Genomic DNA, 23,435 nt, shown 5'->3' with positions numbered 1-23,435 from the left:
TCTTGGAAGCAAATCTTTAACTCCATTTCAGAAGGACTAGTGGTTCCCACGGTAAAAGAAATGGAAAAGATATCTCTTGCTGGGAAGGAAATTTCTGATCATCCTTCTCCACCAATGAAGAACATTTTACAAAGTGAACCATGGCGTTAAGAGAGAGAAGGAAGGGTAGGGGAAGAGAGATTATAACATAAATTCAATCTCCCTTCACAAAATAGCCACAGGATTGAATTGGACAGATCCTAGAACATGAGGAGACAAAAATATTTTATATTGTTGTGAATTACCCTTATTTTGTGTATTATCTCTTTACATGTGATTCTATAACTTTATTATTGCTCATATCCTTTTTCAACTTCTTTGTTTCTACCCTTAATAAAATCTTTTTAATCAAAGATAAAAGCCCCCCTAAAGCTGAAGGACATTTTCCCTGAGCTCTCCATCTGAGGGTATATTATATAGACTATGTTTCTTTAAGGTCACTTTCTAGGCCTCCTTAAGATAATTTTTGCTTTGCATTTTTTTTCTATTATTTTCACATTTGGCTACTTTCAAAAAGAAAAAATGAAAAATGTCAAATATGATGGCGTGCCTTACCTCAAGAAATAACATCGTTGTAGGCACCTCTGTCCTAGAGGCAAACTATCTATGGATGTTGCAACACAGATTCTCCACACAGAGCTGACAACTCATTTGAAAGGAGTTCAACACTGTTAACAAGACTGGGGGTTGGGCCAGGGGGTTCATGGGTATTGCTTTATAATCAGAAGACTCATTGTGGTGCCAGAAATTCATGAAAAAGGAAGGAAAGTTCCATTTGAACCACAGCTACTTGGGATCTCATTTGCATTCTTAAGCCGGTGCTGTGGTGCTATAAATAGAAGAGCCTATACATAGAGATGGGTTATTTCTGCCAATAGTGATTTTATTTTTTAGAAGCATCTAGAGACATTATTCATAAGGACTCATTTCTGTTCACTTTCCTGCCGAGAATTTCCCTCTCTTGACACTGTGGGTGGTCAACTTTGAAATCTGCTAATGATCCATTAGATACAAAGAATGCAGGAAGAGATATTTATTTTTTTAAGTTAATACATGCAGGAGTCCTTTTAGTTGTAGAAAATTTTCAGGCATCTGGCTGTTATGTAAATAGGGGCATCCTTTTCAAGCCAGCATCTTTTGATTTTTTTAATCAGCTAAATTTTCTAAAGATAATTTTTAATACCCGTAGAAACTTAACTACAGTCATTTGATATGCTAACCATATTGTGACTTGTAATTGAGTATGCTATAATAGTTACAGTGCCAAAATATACAGATGTTTGCTTACACTTAGATAGGTAGTATTTTTTTAACTAAGCTTTAAAATGACTGAGTGAATGTTTTCCTACTTCGTGTTGTTGTTAATTGTAATATACATGCATATATATGCATATAATATACATACATAATATACATACATAAAGTAGACCCTATATGGCACTAGTAAAATAAAAACCCTCTAATCATTGTACTTCAGTGGATAAATATTGTATTTTCAGATATATGTTAGTCAAAAGCTAAAATGTAGCCCCAAAAGAGAAAATTACAATGTCCTGGCATCCTGCTAAAGACCCAGTAGTAACTAATGCCCATCAAGCTTTTACTTTGGTGAGAAAATTTGTCTCAAGGGAGCTGACTTTTGCAGGAAGTAAGCTATGCAGGATCACATGATGACATTTTTAAAACACAGAATCACGGGCATCACTCTACATCTCCTAAATCAAAATCTCAGAGGCAAGGGCAGCACAGGAATCTGCATTTTAAAAGCCATGGGGAGATTCACTGGTAACATTCTGTGATGCCAGTCCACAGAGCAGCTTTTAGAAGCTATTGACATTTGAATCCACATGTTACAGAGCTAAGGCCTTAAAATCCTTGCTCACTGCCTAAATTCCCTTTTCACATACCTGTGCTGTGTTTTACAAAGATTAGTTCGTGCACTTATGCTATCTTCCCAAACAAGAGCAGAGCGAGTCTTATTTATTCCATGGTACCTGGCTCTTTCCATGACATAGGTGCCCAGCAAATATTGGTTGACAGGAATTGGGATTACATTTGGTGTTATGGTTTACAGGTAAGAGCTTCACTCAGAGGAAGACTTGCAAAAACAGTTTTCTATGTAGTTCACAGGTCTGTGAAGGGTAAGATTTTTAGAACTTTTTCAAATTAAAAAAGTGTATTACATGTAAATATATTCTCCCATATCTAATTATACAGGGTCCAATAAGTTCACAGGAAGTTACAACATTTAAAGTAAATGGGGTCAAGGAGGGTGACATTGTTTTAATTACTGGTTCCAAACATGGAAGGTTACCTGAGGTCCTTCAGGCTTAGGGCACTTACTTTCTTGGTCAGCGTTGCCAATTGCTTCAGGGTGTGGCGAGGTATCCTTTGAGTTAAGTTAACAGCAAACACATTTGACTTGCTAGTTTTTGAAGAAGTTGGGATTTAGTAATGGGATCTTTGGCAAGATCTGACTAGGAGAAGCCTTTGGGTCCAGGTGTAATGCAGCTGGTAGCAAAAATAGATTTTATTAAAACTATTGGTGAAATATCTGGCACTCCAGGAACTGTTTTGGAACTTGAAGGTACAATTTGAAGTGAAATGTATGGAGGCATCATCATCTCAGTTGGTTAAAGCTAACTCTTTCTAATGAAGTGCTGATGGAATACCAAGATGGACAAGAGGGCTCTGGACACTTGCTCATGGTTAGCGAGATAAGGTGGTCTTCCCCTTCTGCAGAGCGTTTTCTATAGAATTTCCATTTCTCTCTCTGCTCTGTCTGCCTGCTGATGTACAGATGCACGCAGTTAGTCATCTCCACGTGAATTTATAACAACCAACTTCTTCCAACACCTGATGAAAGCAAAAAGGAAATGAGTCTTGATTGATCAATAGGACATGATTAAAATTAGTGCTTTCCTCGGTTTTTAACAGAAAAGTGTCTTTCCGCATTTCAAATCTGGTTAGGTCTATATGATTAAAGCACTTATGTCAATCAATATTTAGATTCGTTTGACTTCATATATGTGGCCTTCTCCTTTACTATAAAAAGACTAATTTGGTTTTTCCAGAATGCAGCTTTCAAGAGTTTTACACTCCAAGACTTTATCCCAGAATACAGATGCTTTATACTAAGCTTTCAATTCCAGGTTAGGTGAGTGGAGGTGAAATTATATGAGATTTATCCATGGCCCCCAAAAACGTTAAGTTCCTAACTAACACTTTAAGTCACACCAGAAGGTGTGACTTTCCCCAGTGCTTTCACTGTACCTTCCAGGTTGTCTGGCTATGCTTTTATCACTATTCTCGGGTGAGAAGGAGGAGCATTGGCTCAAGGGTCCTCAAAATTTTGTTTTGTAATACAGCCCCAAAATAGAAGAGTTTTTTAGGGTACTTTATAACCATCTTAGTGGCATTGATCCTTAATTTTGGACCATTTCTGAAAACCTGAGATTCTGTATTTGTCCACTCTATGTAAAATACTATGCAAGTTGCCATGAAAGTTATTGTGAAAAATAAGCACACTAACCCAATCAAAGGAGGGACACAGAGACTTGGAGCACAGTGAAGGGAGGCTTTAATCAACGTTCTTGCCAGAGCAGGTGTCTGATGGACAGGCATACTTGAGGCAGTTACAGCAGGCAATTTATCTCCAAGCATGCAAGTCCCTCCCCTGATTCCTCATTGGCTGAGTCCTACAGAGATTACAGCCTTACCCTGAAGTTGCCTATGCCCATGTAAGGCAAAAAGTAGTCTGATTGGAACAAATGTACATTCCCTGAATTGCCACAGAGACTTCAGTTTTTTGGCCCATGGTCATTACAAAGCCCATGAAATGGAGAGGAGGAAGAAGAACCAGGAAGTGAAGTGTCTCAGGTTTTGGGACTCCATTGTGGGGGGAAGGAGGTCGCACATATTTCCAATAGGTTCTAAACCTATTGTTAACTAGACAGCCCAGCTTGTATTTGGTATTTCTGAAAATGAGTCATCTCACTTATTTCTCATAGTTATAAAATGAGTAAATTATTCGTCACCCGTGTTTGGCCCCTTAAGAGTTGAGAGAGCCTCTGAGGGTCTCAAGACCTCGCCTGCCAAAGCTAGATTTACCTGTTATCTGATACATAAGTTCTTTCCACCGTGTTTTATCCCATTTCCCCAGTCCCTTACATTGGCACTACCAGGCATCAGCTCTCTATTCTCAGCCAGGCTCTCCCTTCTGAATGGGCAGGTGCCACAAGCAGCTACATGGCAACCTCAACAGTAAAAGCCAGTCAGCTGTTTTGGCCCTGTGTTCACCCTGCACTCAATTGGTAGCATTGACGCCAAGAGTGGGAGTCTGCCTTCCGCGTCAGCATAGACTGGGAATAGGGGAGGAGTGAATCTGCATAGGCAAGCTGGGGCTACCTTTACTGTTGATGTTTTTTTAATGTTTATCTTTGAGAAACAGACACAGAGCACGAGCAGGGGAGAGGCAGAGAGACAGGTAGACACAGAATCTGAAGCAGGCTCCAGGGTCTGAGCTGTCAGCACCAAGCCTGCATCTCAAACCCACGAACCTTGATATCATGACCTAAGCCGAAGTCTGAGGCTCAACTGACTGAACCACCCAGGCACCCCGAGCTACCTTTACTTTAAAAGGGGGAAAAAGGGGCACCTGGGTGGCTCAGTTGGTTAAGCATCCAACTCTTGATTTTGGCTCAAGTCATGATCTCTAAGAGCACAAAGCCTTCTTGGGATCCTCTCTTTCCCTCTCTCTCTGGCCTTCTCCCAACCTCTCTCAAAAACAAAGGTTGGCAGGTGGAGGAAATAGATGCAGGGAAGGCAGAAGCACCAGATTCCTGGTCACCATCCCCTCTGGAGAAGGCATGCAGGTGGATGAGCACAGTTTTCAGCTCTGGTTTCACAGGCACCCTAGCCTGGGGCCTTGGGAGTTGTTTAGTCATTATGCTCCCCACTGTGCCTTTCTTTGTGAGCTACCTCAAGGGTGGCTGTTGGAGGACTTCTCCTCAGTGGAGGAAGCTTATCACCAGCTTGAAATTCTCCTCAGGTTGCATCTAAGACATTTTCTTCTAATAGACATTTGAAGCACTTTACTAAGGCAGCGCCACACATATTTAATGAAGTCCTAAAAAGGCACCTAGTGCGCAGTAAAAGGTGAGGTAAATCAAAAATAAAAATAGATGGCTTAAAATAGAATTCTTGGCCTCAGGCAAACTATAAAGCTGCTAATCTGCTTTCAATGCGAAGTGCACAGCTACAAATACTTCACAGTTGAAAAACACTGAGAAAGGAAGACAAGGTGCAGCTTTTATTTTATGTGTGTGTGTGCGCGCACGCGCGCATGCGTGCGTCCGAATGAATGCACGCGCGAATCCACCTGTGTGTAAAGGATCATTGTTTTCTGATTGGTTTTATAATTCCTTTTCCCTTTTCAGTGACAGTGAAAACTGGTTTTGTGAGTGTCCAAGGCTGTACTCAGGCAGGATGTGCCAGTTTGCAACCTGTGAAAACAGTCCATGTGGAAACGGTGCCACCTGTGTTCCTAAATCCAGGATAGATTCCCTCTGCCTCTGCCCTTATGGGAGGTCTGGGCTCCTCTGCACGGAAGGTAAGAGTATTTGATTATTAAGCATTGAGCATCGCAAAAGGAGATGAGGAGCATAGAAGTCACTCACAGAAATCAAGGACAGCACCTGACTGATCAAATATGTCTAATCATTTCCTTGGTTCTTTCCAAGTCAATCGAGACAAGACCTGTTAATGAGACTAATCCCTGAGCATGTATTTCTCACAGCCATCGTGTAATTACAAAGGAGGTAATGAGTTTACCCTGAGGTTAGACTATGGAAAATCTCTGTAGTATAAAATCTCAAAGTCATTCTAATGCTCAGAGTAACAAGGAAAATCAGATGCAATACATGAAATCAAAATATTTGATGTCATTTTGGAAAACTGAGGCAACAATATTAACAGATCTCTGTATTGTAGACCAGTCATTTTTTGTTTAAAGACAATAAACCCCGTGATACAGTTATTATATAGCAAGAAACAAAATCACAAATAATATCCATGTGGCTCTCCTTCAGAAAATCCTAAATTACAAAAAGGTACAAGATGCTATAAGATTGTTTTAGGAAGCAGCTTGCCAAAGAATGTAATGTTAGCTTTGACATACAGAAATAAATATCAATTTAAATCTTTCTAGAAATAATTAAAAGTATTTGGTATTAATATTTTATCAACTCAGGGTAGGAATTGTTTCATCTTTATTTTGCCCACAAAAATTTTTAAAAACAAAGTCTACCCCTTTGGTGCTAGTGGTATCTGTTACCAAATTCTGGAGTAAGTCTACCAAAATGAGCACAGGTCCCTATGCCCCAGGTATACAACAAAACAAACAGATCTTACCTGCTCCGACTCATCAAAAAGTTGGAGCACCACACCCTGATATAACAGGTGTGAAAATTGAAATGACTGAAAAAAGAATTCATAACTAAAAAGTATTGAAAGCAGGAAATTGAGACAACGGATTTTTATGTAGCTGGGAGAAGGGGAGTTAAGAAGTACTGAGTTTCATTCTCTATGTGGAAGGTTATATTAGAAGTTAGCCAAGTCATTTTGTAATAAGAAAAGGTATCATAGACTGGATGGAATTGAAATTTTGTCCTTTCCAATAAAAACCTCATGCTTCTTAGATAGAACCATTCTATCAAGCTATTGAAAAATACAGTTGGTCACAAAAATTTTTATTACTAAAGGGTGAATCATCAGTTTTGCTTCCTAGTTGAAAATCAGACTTACCACATGAAATAAGAAGTGAAGATTTATAAGAACGTCTTCACATATTTACCAAAAAAAATTGTTTTCTCCTATCTTTTGGTCTCATTAGGGCTCAGAGATGCAGCAACTTATATATTATTGAGACAAGAAATATTAGACAAAATTTGTTAGACTCTCTGTTTCATTGTAGGTAAGAAGGAATTCCTACATGCACCCATCCAGAGGAATTTCTCAAAACAGTTAGCCTATCCATTAATATATTCCACAAATGTGCCAGAGTAATTTGAGATTCCTACCCTCATGGAGCTTTTCTTCTAATTGAGAAGATTAAAAGAAAATAAAAATGGCTCAAGACACAATATAAAGTGTATGAAAAGATTTATGAAGGAAATAAACAAGGAGCATAGAGAGTAAGCAGGGTGTGGGGAGCGAGGGTACTGTTCCAGACAGGTGCTCATGATAAGAGCGACTCCAAAAAGGGAGAGACTGTGCTAAAGCCTATAGAATGCAGAGTATGACCTATGAAAACCAGGAAAACAACTATTAGAGCAAAAGTTTCAGAAAAATGGAAGACCCTTAAGAGAGATAGAACCTACCTTTTTTGAAGAATGAAAATGTGCTAGTCTAGCAGAGCATATGGAGCAAGAGAGAAAAGCATATCTGACGTGAGCAGAGCCTACATCATGTAGGGTCTCAGGCACATGGGAAGGTTTATTGGCTTTTAATTCTCAGTGCCTTAAGAAGCCACTGGAAGATTTTATTTTATTTTTAATTTTTATTTATTTCTGAGAGACAGAGACAGAGCATGAGCGGGGGAGGGGCAGAAAGAGAGGGAGACAGAATTTGAAGCAGGCTCCAGGGTCTGAGCTGTCAGCACAGAGCATGATGCGGGGCTCGAACGCACAAAAACTGTGGGATCATGACCTGAGCTGAAGTTGGACATTTAACCAACTGAGCCACTCAGGTGCCCCGCCACTGGAAGATTTTAAAGAGGCAAGTGGTGTATATGTATTTGTTAAAACAATTCTGACTGCAGTATATTGATTTTAAAAGGCTTTTGTCAGTGACCCTGATGAGAGATCATTTTGCCTATGACCAGGATGATGGTGGTGGAGATGGAAATAAGTGGATGAATTTGAGATCTATTCTGGAGACAGAACTGATAGAACTTGCAGGGAAGTGTTTGAGAAGTGCTGAATCAAGAACATCTAGATTTCTCTATTTGTTTGGACTATGGGTAGATTATAGTGCCATGAGGAGGACTGAGGGCATAACAGGGGTTTTATAGGGCATTATTGGGACATAAACAAGAGTTTTATTGGGTACAGATGAAGGAAGAGATACCTGTTAGATATCAAAATGGAGAAGACATGTAGGCAATCAGATAAATGATCCTCAGGCTCAGGGGAAAGAAAGGTCATGACTAAAGATACAATTTGGAGAGTCATCAAAATAGAGGGAGTGGTCAACACCATAGAACCAGAAATTGTCTGAGGAAAAGGTATAGACAAAGAGAAGAAGAGGGCTGAGGACCAACCCCCTCCAAGATTCCAATATTTCGGGATCTAGTAAAGGAGAGAAACCCATGTGAAGTACCAGTACCATCCCCCGAACAAGCATTCCCCCCTGCCCCATCGTCTTTCAGCCCATAAATATCACTCCTCTTGTGATGTTGCATTGTATTAGCCTAAGTTCCCCCATCAAAGCAGAACCTGGATAAAGAATTACATTCAAGTAGTTTATTTTGGAAATGATCTCAAGAAACAGGAGTGTAATAAAGACTTGGAATAAAACAGGACAGGGGAGACAGTACAGAGGTGTCTTATGGAATTGAGTCAGGGACAGCTATTATTGATTCTCCTGGGACCTTATGAGGAACTATCTAAAATGAGTCTCAAAATTGTCTGCTCTTATGAGGAAATATATAGAATGAGTCTGAGAATTGCCTGCCCCAAGGGACAAAAGAGAGAAGCATTTAACCATTGACTCGTGGTTCCTTTTGATTGAGGATTGCTCTACAGGACCTTAATTTTCCCACACTTCTCCATTGCCATAGAAAACTGGCAAGTGTGCAAGCTCTTGCAGGCATCTCAGGCAGGCCAAAGCACCAGAGAAGCTGGGGATCAAGGAAGGAGTGCTTAACATATCAACATTCCCTAAACAATCACGAAAATGCCCACTCAAAGTGTCAGCTCCCTCCAGGAATCATCTTTGCATCCAGCAGGCATCAAGGCTTTCTTTACTCCCCCAACTAGCATGAGGTAGTGCCCCATATCATTTCTTAGACCATTCACTGGTCAGTCTCATGTCCAGGAGATTTCTCTAGAACATGCTGAATCTGTATCTATTCAATAGAGAAAAGCATAGAACTAACTGATAAGCATAGTTGTTGCCCAGTTGCAAGTACACGTGAGAAAAGGCACAGAATAATATCCAAAACTCCCTTTTTATCTTTGCCTTTGTGTTAATACCAGAGGATAAAAAATCAGCTAGTTTTATCAGCAGTTGTCTTTGCTACATAGCACTTTTCTTTTAGATTATAGCCATATCTACCATACTAATATATTCTTTGGGGGATAATAGAAAATATAATTATGACGTTTCCTACCTTGTTGATGTTTCCACTGGGGAATTCATTCCGAGGCAATCATGGCCGTGGTGATGGGAGCCAAAATAAACAAACACTGCAAATGGAAAATTCGCAGCTGCCTTCCTTTGTAAAGTGCTTTACTCTCCATATTTGTGCTTCTCATTCACACTTCCTGTTGCCTCTTTCTATGCAGGAATAATCTCTTCTTGTTTTCTTAACCACATCATTTTAAAGGCAGGGGGGCAGGGGGACACTTTATCTTATGTCTTGCCCTCTCTGTCTTTTCTAAAAATATGGCTTAATTTACCTTATCTTCCCCACCTACAGCTCTCAGTGGAACGTGGCTTTTGAAGAAAGCAGTGTAACATGCAGATTAAGAGCCTAGGCCCTGGAATCAGTGTGACTAGGTTAAAATCCCCATTCTACTACTGACTAGACTATGGTATGATCTTGGGCAAGTCACCTGATCTCTCTGTATTTTACCTTCAAGGGGTCTAATAATAGAACCTAAATTACAGAGTTCATGAGAATTAAAGGAGATAATTCATGTAAATTGCTTAACACATCACTGGACATATAGAAAATACTTTTTATAAGAGAGTTCAAACCAGGCTTCTGATACTCACAGAGAAATGCCGTATCTTGTCATTATGGGAAAGAAGGCTGGATTTCCATCCTCCCTAGAAAGAAAACTCTATAGAATGTCAAAAGAAATCAAAATTAATTTCCTTTCAAGAATTTTTCTAAGTTGGTGACACTCTTCATGGTGATTAGAGACAAGCCAGGGGTATTACAAAGTCAGGTAGGAAAGCAGCGCTCCAGGGATACAGATAATCACCAGGCTATTTAAGGACATGATACCTCTATAAAGCAGCTTAATGTCAGGCTGGCATTTTGTAATGGCATATTTCAAGTACATGTAATTTTGTCATGTAAGCTCGTAACTCTTTTGATAGCATCCACTCTGATATGATCCAGCTTTTTCTCTCCGACTCAACAGCTGTTTGATTACCCTGCTGTTCAACCCATCTCAATATCCCTCATTTCTCTCCATGTTTAAATTCTATATTTTCCAGCTCCTGGTTACAAAGAAATGTTAAGAGATCAAGCCCAACCCCATAGGGGAACAAGGAGACAGGGGTGATTGTGGCCACACAAGAAAGCACTCAGGAAAGTAATTCCTCTTGCTTAGGGTTGAAGGCAACCTTTGAGCGTCCTGCATTTTTTCTTCCTTAAGAACTGAAGGAATTGCCTCTCCTTTTGCTCACTGGGAAAGTTCACACCTCCGCCTTTTACCTTTTTTTCTATTTCAGCATCTGTAGAGAGGAAAAGTTAGATTGGCACATCTAAAAAAGTAACACTTAAAATAAATATATATATTATTGTATACTGGAATGTTCTTGAAAAAACAACTTTGATGGACTCCTGCAATCCAACCCACTGACAATGAATTAGCACCTTTCTTCCATCTATGTAAGTGGCAGTCCTAGCAGAGCAAAGTTACAGTTATTGTTCCAATAATTACTACCAGTACTATGTGTTTATAAGGAAATGAGTGTGTGTGTGTGTGTGTGTGTGTGTGTGTGTGTGTACACATACCTGGGAAAGATTTCTTAACCACAGTCTTTCATTAGGTTTAGAAATTGCTTACGTGTCTATAGTTATTGCTGTTATGTTTCTCTAAAGGCATTATGCTTCCTACCAGTGAGTGGTGTTGGATTTAGTTACATACACACATGCACACACCCCTATTAAAAACAAGATAGTAAGGTATTTTGACTTGGGAAATTATATTAATTCTGGCAGTCTGTCAGTCACTCAACCAATATATTCCCTCTTTATTTATCAATACATTCTGATTGTTTTGAGGGCAGAAATGTACCCAGCTAAAATTTCCCAGCCACATGGGGTGCCTCAGTGGCTTAGTGGGTTAAGTGTCCGACTTCAGATCAGGTCATGATCTCAACTGTTTGTGAGTTTGAGCCCCACATCGGGCCCTGCCCTGAGAGCTCAGAGCCTGGAGCCTGCTTCAGATTCTGTGTCTCCTTCTCTCTCTCTGTCCCTCTCCCACTCATGTTCTGTCTGTCTCTGTCTCTCAAAAATAAACATTAAAAAATAAATAAATAAAATAAAATAAAATAGAAGTCCCAGCCTCCCTTAAAACAATGTTGCTATAGGATTAAATTATGATAACTGGATATAAGAAGAAGTGTTAGAGTATTGTATTGACCTCTGGAAAAGCCCCTGAAGAGTGGCATGACCCCCAGCCTTGCTTCTTTTTTAGGCTCATTCTAAACCTAGAATGTGTATGAGGTGACTCAAATTCCAGAAGTCATCTTGGTTCATAAAGTGACCTTGAAATACATGCTAAGATGGTGAAACAAAAACATGAAAAAGCTTAAATTCCTGATAACCATAAAACTACCATACCATACAGGGTTTGTCTAACATCACACTTTCTGTTAATGAGGGAGAAATAATCTATTTTGTTTAAACCTCTGTTATTTTGACGGCACCTGGATGGCAGAGTCAGCTAGGCAACCAGCTCTTGGTTTCAGCTTAAGTTATGATCTGTGATTTGTGGGATTGAGCCTCACGTTGGGCTTTGTGCTGACAGCATGGAGCCTGCTTGGGATTCTCTCTCTCCCTCTCTGCCCCTCCCCCGCCAAAATAAATAAATAAATGTAAAAAAAAAACTCCATTATTTTGTTATACATTATTTGTTATATGTAGCTAAACCTAATTTTTACTGATACAATCAGTGTCAAGGTTTCACTTTCACTGAACTTTATAACCTGATATGTTTTCTCAAATATTTCTGATTTTATTCATAAGCCCTTAGATTCCCTCTCAAAGAAAGAGAAAAGTATGAGATTTTTGTATCTTCTCTTCTTTCAGTCTAGAAGATTTTACAACTTTATAAAATATATTTTGCAATCCAGCAAAAGTGTGGTATGAAAATTATTCCAATATTGTTAAAAAATATCAAAGTAAGCAGCAAAATGAAAACTATTTTTGCAAATTAGAAAAATAATAAGAAAGCGAATCTTAGATCTTACTTATGAAACATTACCTCTCATTTTAAAAGTACCCTCATGGGCCAATTTCTAATCATCACACTAAATGAAAAATTAAATTAGTTCGTAGATTTTCACATCTCAGTTCCTAGGAAGGCATGCAGCTAATATTATCTGCTTTTAAGCAGAGAACAAAGAATATTCACTATCAAACTCTTAACTGTTTGTCTCTGGAACACTGTCAGTAGAATACTCAACTGTAAAGGCCAAATGTTCCTTTTGTTCATTCCAGCACTTTGTCATTATTTAGCAACCTCACAGAATTTTCCCTACCAACACAAGCATTTCCTGCTTATTAAAAATGTCTTTAAAATAGATAGACTATGCACAGGAGTAGAATTGTCTGTCCTGAATATATTTATGGCAAGTTGATTTTGTAGACGTTTGTGGAAATGTAACCCTCTGCAGTTTATCCCATAGCTCACCAGAGAATTTAACTTTGCAGGTCTGTCAGCCCAGACCCTCCCACAAAGAGTCAATTTTTTTTGTATCAAATGAATACTGTCAGATCCTACCACACCTATCAGGTTATGGTTGGTCAGTTTAAGAGCTGTGCTAATGGGATGCACCTGCCAGTTACCAAGCAATGGAGAGCACAAACACATTTGTTGCACATTAAAAAATTCTTCACAGAAATGGAAAATTGATTAGAGTCTGAGTAAATATATGCGACATGAAAAACTGTAAAGTCAACATTTTATGAAGAGACAATGGAATTTATTGATTGTTAGGAAAGAAATAAACAGGGGTGGAGATGCCTGTATGTGATGTAAATTGCCTACCATTCTATACGATGATTAGCAGTTATTCAGTTCAAGGGGTTTTTTGTTTGCTTGTTTATTTCCACTGACACTCTCACATCGCCTTTTCGAATATTTTGTCATTCCATGACTTTGTGCTTGAAAATGGCTTTCTATTTCCCTTAGGCTGAGGTAAGAACTGCTTAAAATAAAGCACAAACCTGACATGGGAAAACCCCCACCTTCTCCTCTAGCCCTCTTATTCACCCTCTGTCAGGTCAAACTATTTTGTATTTATCTTTTAAATATTTAAATATTTAAATATTAATTATACCAGCCCTCCCTCATACTGTAAGCTCTGTAAAGGTAGATATCACATCTGTCTTGGCCATCACCATACCTGTGGAGTGGCAAATGTTGCCTGGCAGATGGTAGGCTCTCAATTTTTTGCTGAATTGAAAATGATCTGAAAGTTCTTCAGAATATTCATGTAAGCTGTTACCCTGAGCCTACTACTATTATGACTATTACTTGGGATCTGGTCAATAAGTATTTATCAAATTGAAAAAATAAACCAATAAAACAATCAATAAATGAATAATCTAATATAGAAAATTTCCGAAAGTATGTTCCACAGCACACTAGTGTGGTAAGGTAACCCATAAAAAAGAGTTTGTTGAAATGAACTCAACATCTACTGAGCACTTCCTATATGCCAGACCCTCAGCTAAGTACTTTACCTTCATCTTCCTACATGACCCATGTAATAACACAATTAAGTATGTCATTATTTCCATTGTGCAGATAGGGAAACTTAAATAACCAGTCCAGGGTGGTGGTCGGTTCAGTCAGTTGAGGGTCTGACTCTTGATTTTGTAATGATCCCAGGACCGTGGAATCAAGTCCTGTGTCAGGCCCCATGCTGAGTGTGGAGCCTACTTAAGACTCTCTCTCTCTCTCCATCTGTCCCTCTCCCTCTCTGTCTCTTGAAAAAAAAAATAATAATAATAACAATTAATATTTAAAAATTAAAAAAAAAATTTAAGTAGCCAGTCAAAAGTGAAATAGTTCATGAGTGGTGGGTAGATCTGGAATCCAGATGTCTCTGACTTCAGCCTTTCTTTAAAACATCATATAGTACTCTGCCCCTTTTTTAGGAATTCAGGTGTATAGCAGCACAGTGAAGTCTATTGGAAGTCCTGTAATAACACAATGTTAAGCCAAGGAGCTCTTCTTTCTCAGAGAGCAAGCCTTTCATAGAATACACTGGAGTTGCTCCCAAAGTGGTATATGTATACTCCACTGTGGCATTGGAAGAAAATATTAGTTCTCTTTGTTACCTCAATCTTTGAATTTCTACTTCTGTGTTTTATGATGTCCATATTATATTAGTATATTAATACACTAACAACAATTTTAAATAAATAATATATATGAGCCATGATATAAAAAGTTTAGAGACCTTTCCCTTTCAAACACGGCCTGACATTTTTGTTAATTACATTGATTTCATAGAATTAATTTAGAGAAGCTGATTTCAAATTATGGTTGAAATGTTTGGGGGTCGGGGGTGCCTCGGTGGCTCAGTCAGTTAAGTGTCCAACTCTTGATTTTGGCTTAGGTCATGATCTCACGATTGTAAGATGGAGCCCTCATCTGGCTCTGTGCTGGGTGTGGAGCCTGCTGAGATTCTCTCCTTCTCCCTCTGCCCCTCCTCTGCTTGTGTGCTCTCTCTCTTCTCTCTCTGAAAGAGAGAAAGGAAGGAAGGAAGGAAGGAAGGAAGGAAGGAAGGAAGGAAGGAAGGAAGGAAGAAAAAGAAAGAAGAAAGGAAAGAAAGAAAGAAAGAAAGAAAGAAAGAAAGAAAGAAAGAAAGAAAGAAAGAAAGAAAGAAAAGAAAGAAAGAAAAAGAAAGACAGGTCTGGGATATTTAATATGTAAAATTTATTATATAGTTCCAGTTGGCTTATATTGTTAAAACAATGGAGTGGCATATTCAAAATCTGTTTATTTATGTTTTTAAAGTACATTAAAACCACCCACTCACCCCAATACAATTAAATTTACTTAAATTTGCATTCTCTAAGCTCATGGTAACTGAGCTGTGGAAAAGACAGTAAGAAGACTATGGATGCAGGAGTAGAGTGACTACTGCTTCTGCTAATACCAGCAGCAATCTCACTATAGAAAGTCAAGGATTAAATGTGCATATGCCACAGAGCCATTTTATGGAAATGTGTTCATTGGTGGTAGGCATTCCCAAACAGAGTCACATAAGGCCACTGAGACCTAAACTATGCAGAATAAGATTAAGTGGGAGCTATTTCTCCCTTTTATGCATTGCAATGTAATAAAAATGAAAAGTGCTTAAAATTATATTATGCATTGATCAGTTAGGGTTTTGTTTTTTCTTGATTTTTCTCAGTGAGTCAAAGATATGATGCTTGCTTTTTTTTTCTTTGTATTTTTAGCAAATGATGACCCTTCAACACTGTGTCCTGAATATTACCCAACTTTGATAAGGAATCACATGATCAGTTAATATGAATTCCCACTCATAAAATGGGGGAGTTGCAAGTTACATTTCACATATATGATACAATTAAGTAAAGCCGAAAAGAATGCCACTTTTAGAGATATCATTTTGTCAACTCAGATAAATAATTTCTTAGAGAAACATATTAATCCATCAAAGGAGCATTTTTAGAAAGTATATCAATTACTGTAGAAATGGTTAGTCAAAATAATTGAACTGATAATTTCAATGCTCTCATGCCCTACATGTATGATTAAAAGACTTGGCCTATGTGGTCTGGGATTCCTATCATTATGCGTTTGTGAAACGAAGATTAAATGGGGGAATAATGAGGAAAAAGTAGAGGGAGAAAGGGAATATTTCTGAAAATTAATTATAGTTTGTAACCAAATCTTGACTGCATGTGTACCTCTGTTGTGTTAAGAGTATCCAATGTATCCAACATATACATGCTTTCCACAATACTGAGCATTCCATATACTTTCTCTTGCCTTAACATATTCCTACTCTTGAGAAATAAAGGATAAATCCAAAGGTAAGGGTAAGCAGTCTTACATAATCAAGTCATGATCCCAGTTTGGTACTAATGATGACATTATAAACCCTGAATGTGGATGTGGATGTGGATGTGGATGTGGATGTGAATGTGAATGTGAATGTGAATGTGAATGTGAATGTGAACGTGAACTGCAAAAAGGAGTTCTACACATCCAATATCAGTGGTATGCTTATGTCTCAAAATGTATGAATTATTTAATGTGAACAATAATTCCCAAAGAGCTATTTGAGTCCTTATTTTTGTAAGTAGAACATGTTACAGGGATTACTAAGAACTAGACTTCCTATTCATTTTTGAAATTTCGTAATTTGAAGAGTAAAAAAAAAATTTAACTTGGAAAAGCCCACCTATTAAAATATTTTAAATTAAGGTGCTTTTCCTACAGGCTAAACAATAGACAAATGGAGGTGCTAATGAAAGCACATTGGTCCTAAGTAAGGGATTTTCTGGGAGTAAATTAACTCTTTCCTGACTCTGCTGTTGTCAGTAACTTTCGAGCATCACTAGTGCCTTGTAAAGTTAATATGGCTCTTTGAAAGTCAGCATTTTACTGCCCGTTCCAATTTTCATCCATGACTTAACACCTGGCAGGGAGCATCCCATCTTTTCCAGAGGGCAAATCTAAATATTGCACCTAATGATTCAGTCTCCAAAATGACATTTTGTAATTCTCTTTGCCATCCTAAAGGGGCCAAGGGTATTTTTGAATCTCATCTTTTTTGTTCTTGTGTATTAAATCCACTTGAAATTGTCAAAGCGAGACTCTTTCTGCCCCCAAGACTTTAAGCTCTAGAGAAAGAAAAGCTGTCATCAGCATGAGTGGTTGATAATTCTGCTTGTTGGAGTGTATCCCTGTCAGTCTCCAGGTGGATGGCTTAACATACACCTTGTTGACAGCTACCACCAAAGGGGGCTTTCCTGAAGGAATATCACTGTGGCTGCCCTGCTGAATGAGCCCCCTAAGTACTTGTCAGCGTTGCTATCTTAACCATGGTGGAGTTGCTTTTTCCTGAGATAGCTGTATCCTCTGCATTTTAAGTTTGATTGCCCGTGTAAGCTTTAAAAGCAGAATGTTTAAGAATTATAGATTTCAGAGGTCTTTTTGTTTGTGGACTGTAAAACCCTTTTCCAGTGCCGCCTGCTTCTTGCCTCCATTATACCTCTCTCCTCCATTACTTGTTGCAATAAACAAATACTTTTGAGAAAAGTGCATCATTAGCATCCTGGATTTTGAGCTACTGAATTTTAATATAAATTAGTGTAGCAAAAGGAAAACGGAAAACCTCAACAACCATTTGTCCCACGCGTTATGATAATTAGGGAATTACACAATTTCCCATCCTGCAAATCAAAGGACTTAAGGTGCCTCTCTGCCAACATCTAAAAGCTTTCCTGGTTATTCAACACTTGCCCTGTTGGAATAAGAGAATATCAGAACACCTGTGCAATACACAAAGGGCTACAAATTTATGGGTGTATTAAGCAAAGTCTAATTATAACTTGATAAAAAAAAAATCCCCCTGACAAAAGCCTGTTTCCAAAGAATCAGCTTTTAAAAGAACAAACTTAGAAATTATTGTATCCCAAATGTGCTACTTGGTAAAATTGAAAAGTGTTGCTCAAAGCATTCTTAGATACGGATGGCAAAGGAACAACACCTCTTTTTTCCACCCTTTATTCTCCAGAGTAGAGTGGGGTGACGCATCTTATCAACTCTTTAACATCTGCAGGCTGTTAATTAATGAACTTCATTGTTTCAGCAAACTCAAACAGATACTGTTTTATTAACGAACAAGTCTTTACATCACTTTCTAGATGATTACACTGAAGTTGGCAGTATTAAACTATTAGTGTTGTGTGATGCGGAGGCCCTACACTTGGAGAACAGAGCTCAGATTCAGGCCCACGGTGTGAAACAACCAGCTGTGTGACCCCCTACAAGTCACTTCACTTCCTGCACTTCACTTTCTTCATCAGTTAATAAAGGAGCTGAATAGATTACCTCATCTTCATTTTTTTTTTATTCCAGTCAGAACTCTTAGATTGAGAATAGGGAAAATCAATTAGGAGTTACTCTTGCTGATTCAAGTGCAGTTTTATTTTGTGTCTCCTTCATTATAGGTCACTACAGTTCGTTATGAAATGGCTAGTCAAAGTTAGCAGTTTAGTTAGTGCCTGCAGTCAAGACACTGTTCTAAGTGCCTTATATAAGATATCTCATTTAATCCTCAAAAGAGCACAGGGAGCAGCTATTATCACCCCCATTTTATAGATGAGAACACTGAAAATTAAAGAAGGTAAATAATTAGTATGAGGAATGGCTGGTTAGTGAAAGGGCTGTTCTCTGAACTTCTTTGTTACACTGAATCCCACAAATATGTCTCAAATATAGTTTAAATGACACTGTATTTAAAACAAAACCTAATCATGAACATGATTACTGATTATTTAAATAGAAATAAAAACTCTCTCTTAACAATAATACATCTAGTATAAAATTATGAATCATTGATGAAGTTTTACCATGTTATTAAAATGCTATCTAAATATACCTAAACACTTGGGGAGAAGTGTTAGTTATCAATTATGGTTTTTGTTCCATTGGCACAGACATTTATTAGATTTGACATCAATATGCTTTATTTTTGGTAAAAATTATTCACATTAGAAATTCAGTATTAGATAATTATGAGATAATTATCTTAGAAAATTATGAGGTAATAAATATGGTTTAATTAATAACTGTAAGAAAATTCATTCTATAATTTATTCATTTAACAAATACCAATTAAGAACCTAAATACTAATAATGTGCTAGGCCTGTCCTAGGTGCTTAGTAAAACTGGGTAAATAAAACAGACATACCTTCTTTCTTCAAGGAGTCTTAACATCCAAAAAAGGGACAGGCAAAAAGTAAAGAAATAAATATACAATTCAAAATTGTGATTGGTACTGTGGGAGAAATAAATGACATAATGAAGAAAGCAGAGTGGGACCTACTCAGCCAGGTGGTCAGGGAGGGGGACCCTCTGTGGAGGTCACTGAAATTAGAACATAAAGGACAAGGTGAAGGTGGCATAAGTGACTTTAGAGAAATAAGCTTAAGCCACATCATTCAGGGCTTTTTAGGTCATGGTAATGAATTTAGATTTTGTTCAGTGTCCAATGATAAGCTATGAGTTCAAAAAGGGGAGTGGCACGTGTTTATAATCTATTACTTATATTGGGAGTAATGAAAGAAGGGGGACAAAGGAAGCTAATGCAGGAATTCATGTCATAAGTGATGTTGTCTGAGCAGAGGAAGAAAGAATTGGCCAGAAAGTTTTATTTGAAAGTAGCATACATAAGACTTACTGATAGATTGTGTTGGGGATGAGGAGAAAGGAATCAAAAATAGCTACCAGATTTTTAGAGTGAGCAACTTAGACAATAGAATGCTTTGCTAAGAAGTGAGAAGAAGCTTGGTATGGAAATAGGAGTTTACTTTTGCTTCAGATGCCTATAGAATATGTAAGTGGAGATATCAAAGAAGTAGCTGGATATTTCACTTTAAGTTCATAAAAACATATGAAATAACTTATGAAGAGAATGTATAGAGAGATACATTCTGGGAGCTACACCATTTAGAATATAGGTATTGAACAAAGAAGAACAAAAAAAATAGAGACTGAGAAGGTGTGGTAAGGGGCAGAACAGAAAAACCTGGGGAGCAAAGTGTCGCAAAAGCCAAGAGAGGCCTACTTTCCAAGGGGAAAGTCTTTACCAGAGTCCTCTCCCACCTGAGAGATGGCATGTTCCCCACTTCAGCCCCTCTAGGCTTCCTGCCTCACCTATAGAGGGAGGAAAAAAAAAAACTAAAAAACATTTGTGAAAGTCATAGATCAGGGTACACATCCTCCTGCTAAAAGACTGAGATTTAATAACCACCTTACCACCACAGGTGTAAGGCTCCAATATAATAACAGTGGACTACAATGGAAAGAGCTGTAAGCTGTACTGTCTCTGGAAAGAAGTACTTAGGGAAACTCAAAGTCAACAGAGTAAAAAGCATGGGCACTAGAGGAATTTCAAACCTCTGGCCTCTGTGGCTTTAGCAAACATCAAATAAAGGTCAGCTTCTAGCCATTTTAACACATAATTTCACACTAAAAGCCTTTTTACATAACACATCATGTCCAGCATTCAACAACAACAAAAAAAAAAAAATCACAAGGTATGCTAAAAAACAAAAAAGAAAAAAGAAAAGAAACACTGTCTGAAGCAAGCATCAGAACCAGACACAGATATGAGACAGGTATTTGAATTGTCAGAGAATTTTTTTAATCAGTAAGACATAGACATCACTTCAAATCATACAGATATTAAGAGGATATGATGAACCACTTCATGACAATATATTAAAAAAATTATTTAAACTGCATAAAATCTTATTAAAGCAAAATTAATTAAAACTAACATAAGAAGAAATAGAAATTAAGAGTAAAATGGCAGAGTAGTAGGGGGACTGTATGCTTTTCTCCTCCCTCGAACACAACTAGACAAATATCAAATTATTCTGGACACCAAGGAAATCAATCTGAGGATTGAGAGAACAAACTACACAACTAGAGGGAGAAAAGAGGCCACATCATGGAAGGTAGGAGATACGAGATGTGATTTGGGGGGAGAAAAGAATCACAGGTGCTTCAGAGGGGAGGAAGCCCTTGATCAGGAAAAGAGGTGAGAAAGACAGCACTGTGAAGGGCATTGCACAAGGAAAACACTTCCTCAAAACTATTGATGGGGAAAAGGAGAGGGGCTGATTATTGCAAGATTTTACAAGCAGCAGAGCTGAAAGTTGGAAGTTTCAGAAGTCCACACCATCACTGGGGTGGAGCCTTGTGGGTGTAGAGATGCTCTTGTGGAGGAGGAGGGCAGAGGCTCAAGAGAAGACAGAGTGGTCTGAGGATCCCCTGGGTTACACTGGAGGAGACAGTTACCCTTCTTGGAGTGCACTTGGAAGAGGTGGGCACTGCCTCTCCGGGGACAAATGAACTGGCAGGTGCCATTGATCTGGCCCTTTCATTAGCATAGAAGCAGAGGTACATGCTGAGGACAACTAACCTGCATACCAGCTTTTTGCTGTACTTTATCAAAAACTCTAAGCCCCTGCATATTTGTGCAACTGCTCTTTCAGGAGAAACCAGCATCAGCCACAGTGTGGCAAGACCCTCGTCCAGAGGATGAGCACGGGTCTGTGCTGCAATGAGTCACTAAAATCTGGAGTTCTGAAACCCAGCCAGCATGCCTGGGATAAAACATAGGAGCACTGCACCACCAGGTGGGCAGATGGTTTGGACACAGGCAGGATGAAGGCAGAGGTCTGAGGGAAGCCTAGACAAATGAAGGAGGATTGTTTGCTCTTCTGTGAGGGCTTCCTGGAAAGCAGGCACGAACTCACCCCTCTAGAGATGAGAGAGCCAGCTGATGCTGTTTGTATTTCCGCCCATCAACACAGATGGACTTCAGTGAGCAGCACAGCACCCACAATGAAGGCTTGAGCCACTTACACCAAGCCCTACCCCTCTGCACTCTGCAGGTGCTTTTTTACTAGGGCAAGTGTGCTTGAGAACCAAAGTACCAGTGGCCCCTCCGTCAGAAGACCAGTTAATACTTACTCTTCTGAAACTGGTCCAAAAATAGAAATGGAAGGAAAACATCCAAACTCATTTAATGAAGCCAGCATTTCCTTGATCCCAAAACCAGACAAAGACCCCACTAAAAAGGAGAATTTCCCTGATGAACATGGATGCAACCAGATAATAGCAAATCAAATCCGACAGTACATTAAAATAATTATTCACTGTGGAGCGCCTGGGTGGCACAGTTGTTTGAGTGGCCACCTTCGGCTCATGTCATGACCTTGCTGTTGACGAGTTTGAGCCCCGTGTCAGACTGTGTGCTGACAGCTCAGAACCTGGAGCCTACTTCGGATTCTGTGTCTTTCTCTCTCTGCCCCTCCCCGCCTCATGCTCTATCTCTCTCTGTCTCAAAAATAAAATAAACATTAAAAAAATTCTAATAAAATGAAATTTAAAAAATAATTATCCACTGTGATCAAGTGAGATTTGTTCCTGAGCTGCAGGGGTGGTTCAATATTTGTAAATCAATCAATGTGATATACCACATTAATATAAGAAAAGATGATAACCATGTGATCCTCTCAATACAAAAAAAAGCATTTTACATCATCCATTAGTGATAAAAACCCTCAACAAAGTAGGAGTAGAAGGAACATACCTCAACATCTTAAAAGCCGTATACAAAAGATCCACAGGTAATATCATCCTCAATGGGGAAAAACTGAGATCTTTTCCTCTATAGCCAGGAACAAGACACGGATGACCACTCTTACCATTGGCATTTAACATAATGCTGGAATTCTTAGCCTCAGCAGTCAGACAGCAAAAAGAAGGCATCCAAATCAACAAGGAAGAAGTCAAACTTTCACTCTTCATAGACAGTGTATACTCTATGTAGAAAACCCAGAAAACTCCACCAAAAAAATTGCTAGAACTGATACCCAAATGCAGCAAAGTTGCAGAATACAAAATCAATGCACGGAATTCTGCTGCATTTCTATACAGCTATAATGAAGCAGCAGAAAGAGAAATCAAGGAATTGATCCCATTTACAACTGCATCAAAAAACATAAGATACCTACAAATAAACCTAACCAAAGAGGTGAAAGATCTGCAGTCTGAAAACTATAGAACACTCATGAAAGAAATTGAAGAGGACAGAAAGAAATGGGAGAGGATTCCATGCTCATGGATTGGAAGAACAAACATTAAAATGTCCATACCTCCCAAGGCAAACTACACATTTGATGCAATTCATTTCAAAATACCACCAGCATTTTTCACAGTTAGAACAGATGATACTAAAATTTCTGTGGAGCCATGAAATACCCCAAATGGTGAAAGTAATGTTGAAAAAGAAAAGCACAGCTGGAGACATCACAATTCCAGACTTCAAGCTATATTACAAAGCTGTAATCATTAAGACAGTATGTCACTGGCACAAAAATAGACACATAGATCAATGGAACAGAATAAAAAACCTAGAAATTGAC

General features: G+C 38.5%; 1 protein-coding gene across 1 annotated transcript in view; it reads left to right on the top strand.

Moving 5' to 3' along the window:
- The window catches only part of LOC121029631 (protein eyes shut homolog), a 790,730-nt gene that overhangs the window by 650,385 nt on the left and 116,910 nt on the right, over positions 1–23,435 (top strand). The window contains exon 13 of the mRNA XM_040473865.1: positions 5,478–5,650. Within this exon, the coding sequence (XP_040329799.1) occupies positions 5,478–5,650 (173 nt within the window). The remainder of the gene's footprint in view (positions 1–5,477; positions 5,651–23,435) is intronic.

Source organism: Herpailurus yagouaroundi, unplaced genomic scaffold, assembly GCF_014898765.1.
Source record: "Herpailurus yagouaroundi ecotype Mexico unplaced genomic scaffold, PumYag 139, whole genome shotgun sequence".
Taxonomy (NCBI): domain Eukaryota; kingdom Metazoa; phylum Chordata; class Mammalia; order Carnivora; family Felidae; genus Herpailurus; species Herpailurus yagouaroundi.
The sequence above is the reverse complement of the archived record's forward strand: the minus strand, read 5'-3'. Positions and strand labels throughout refer to the sequence as shown.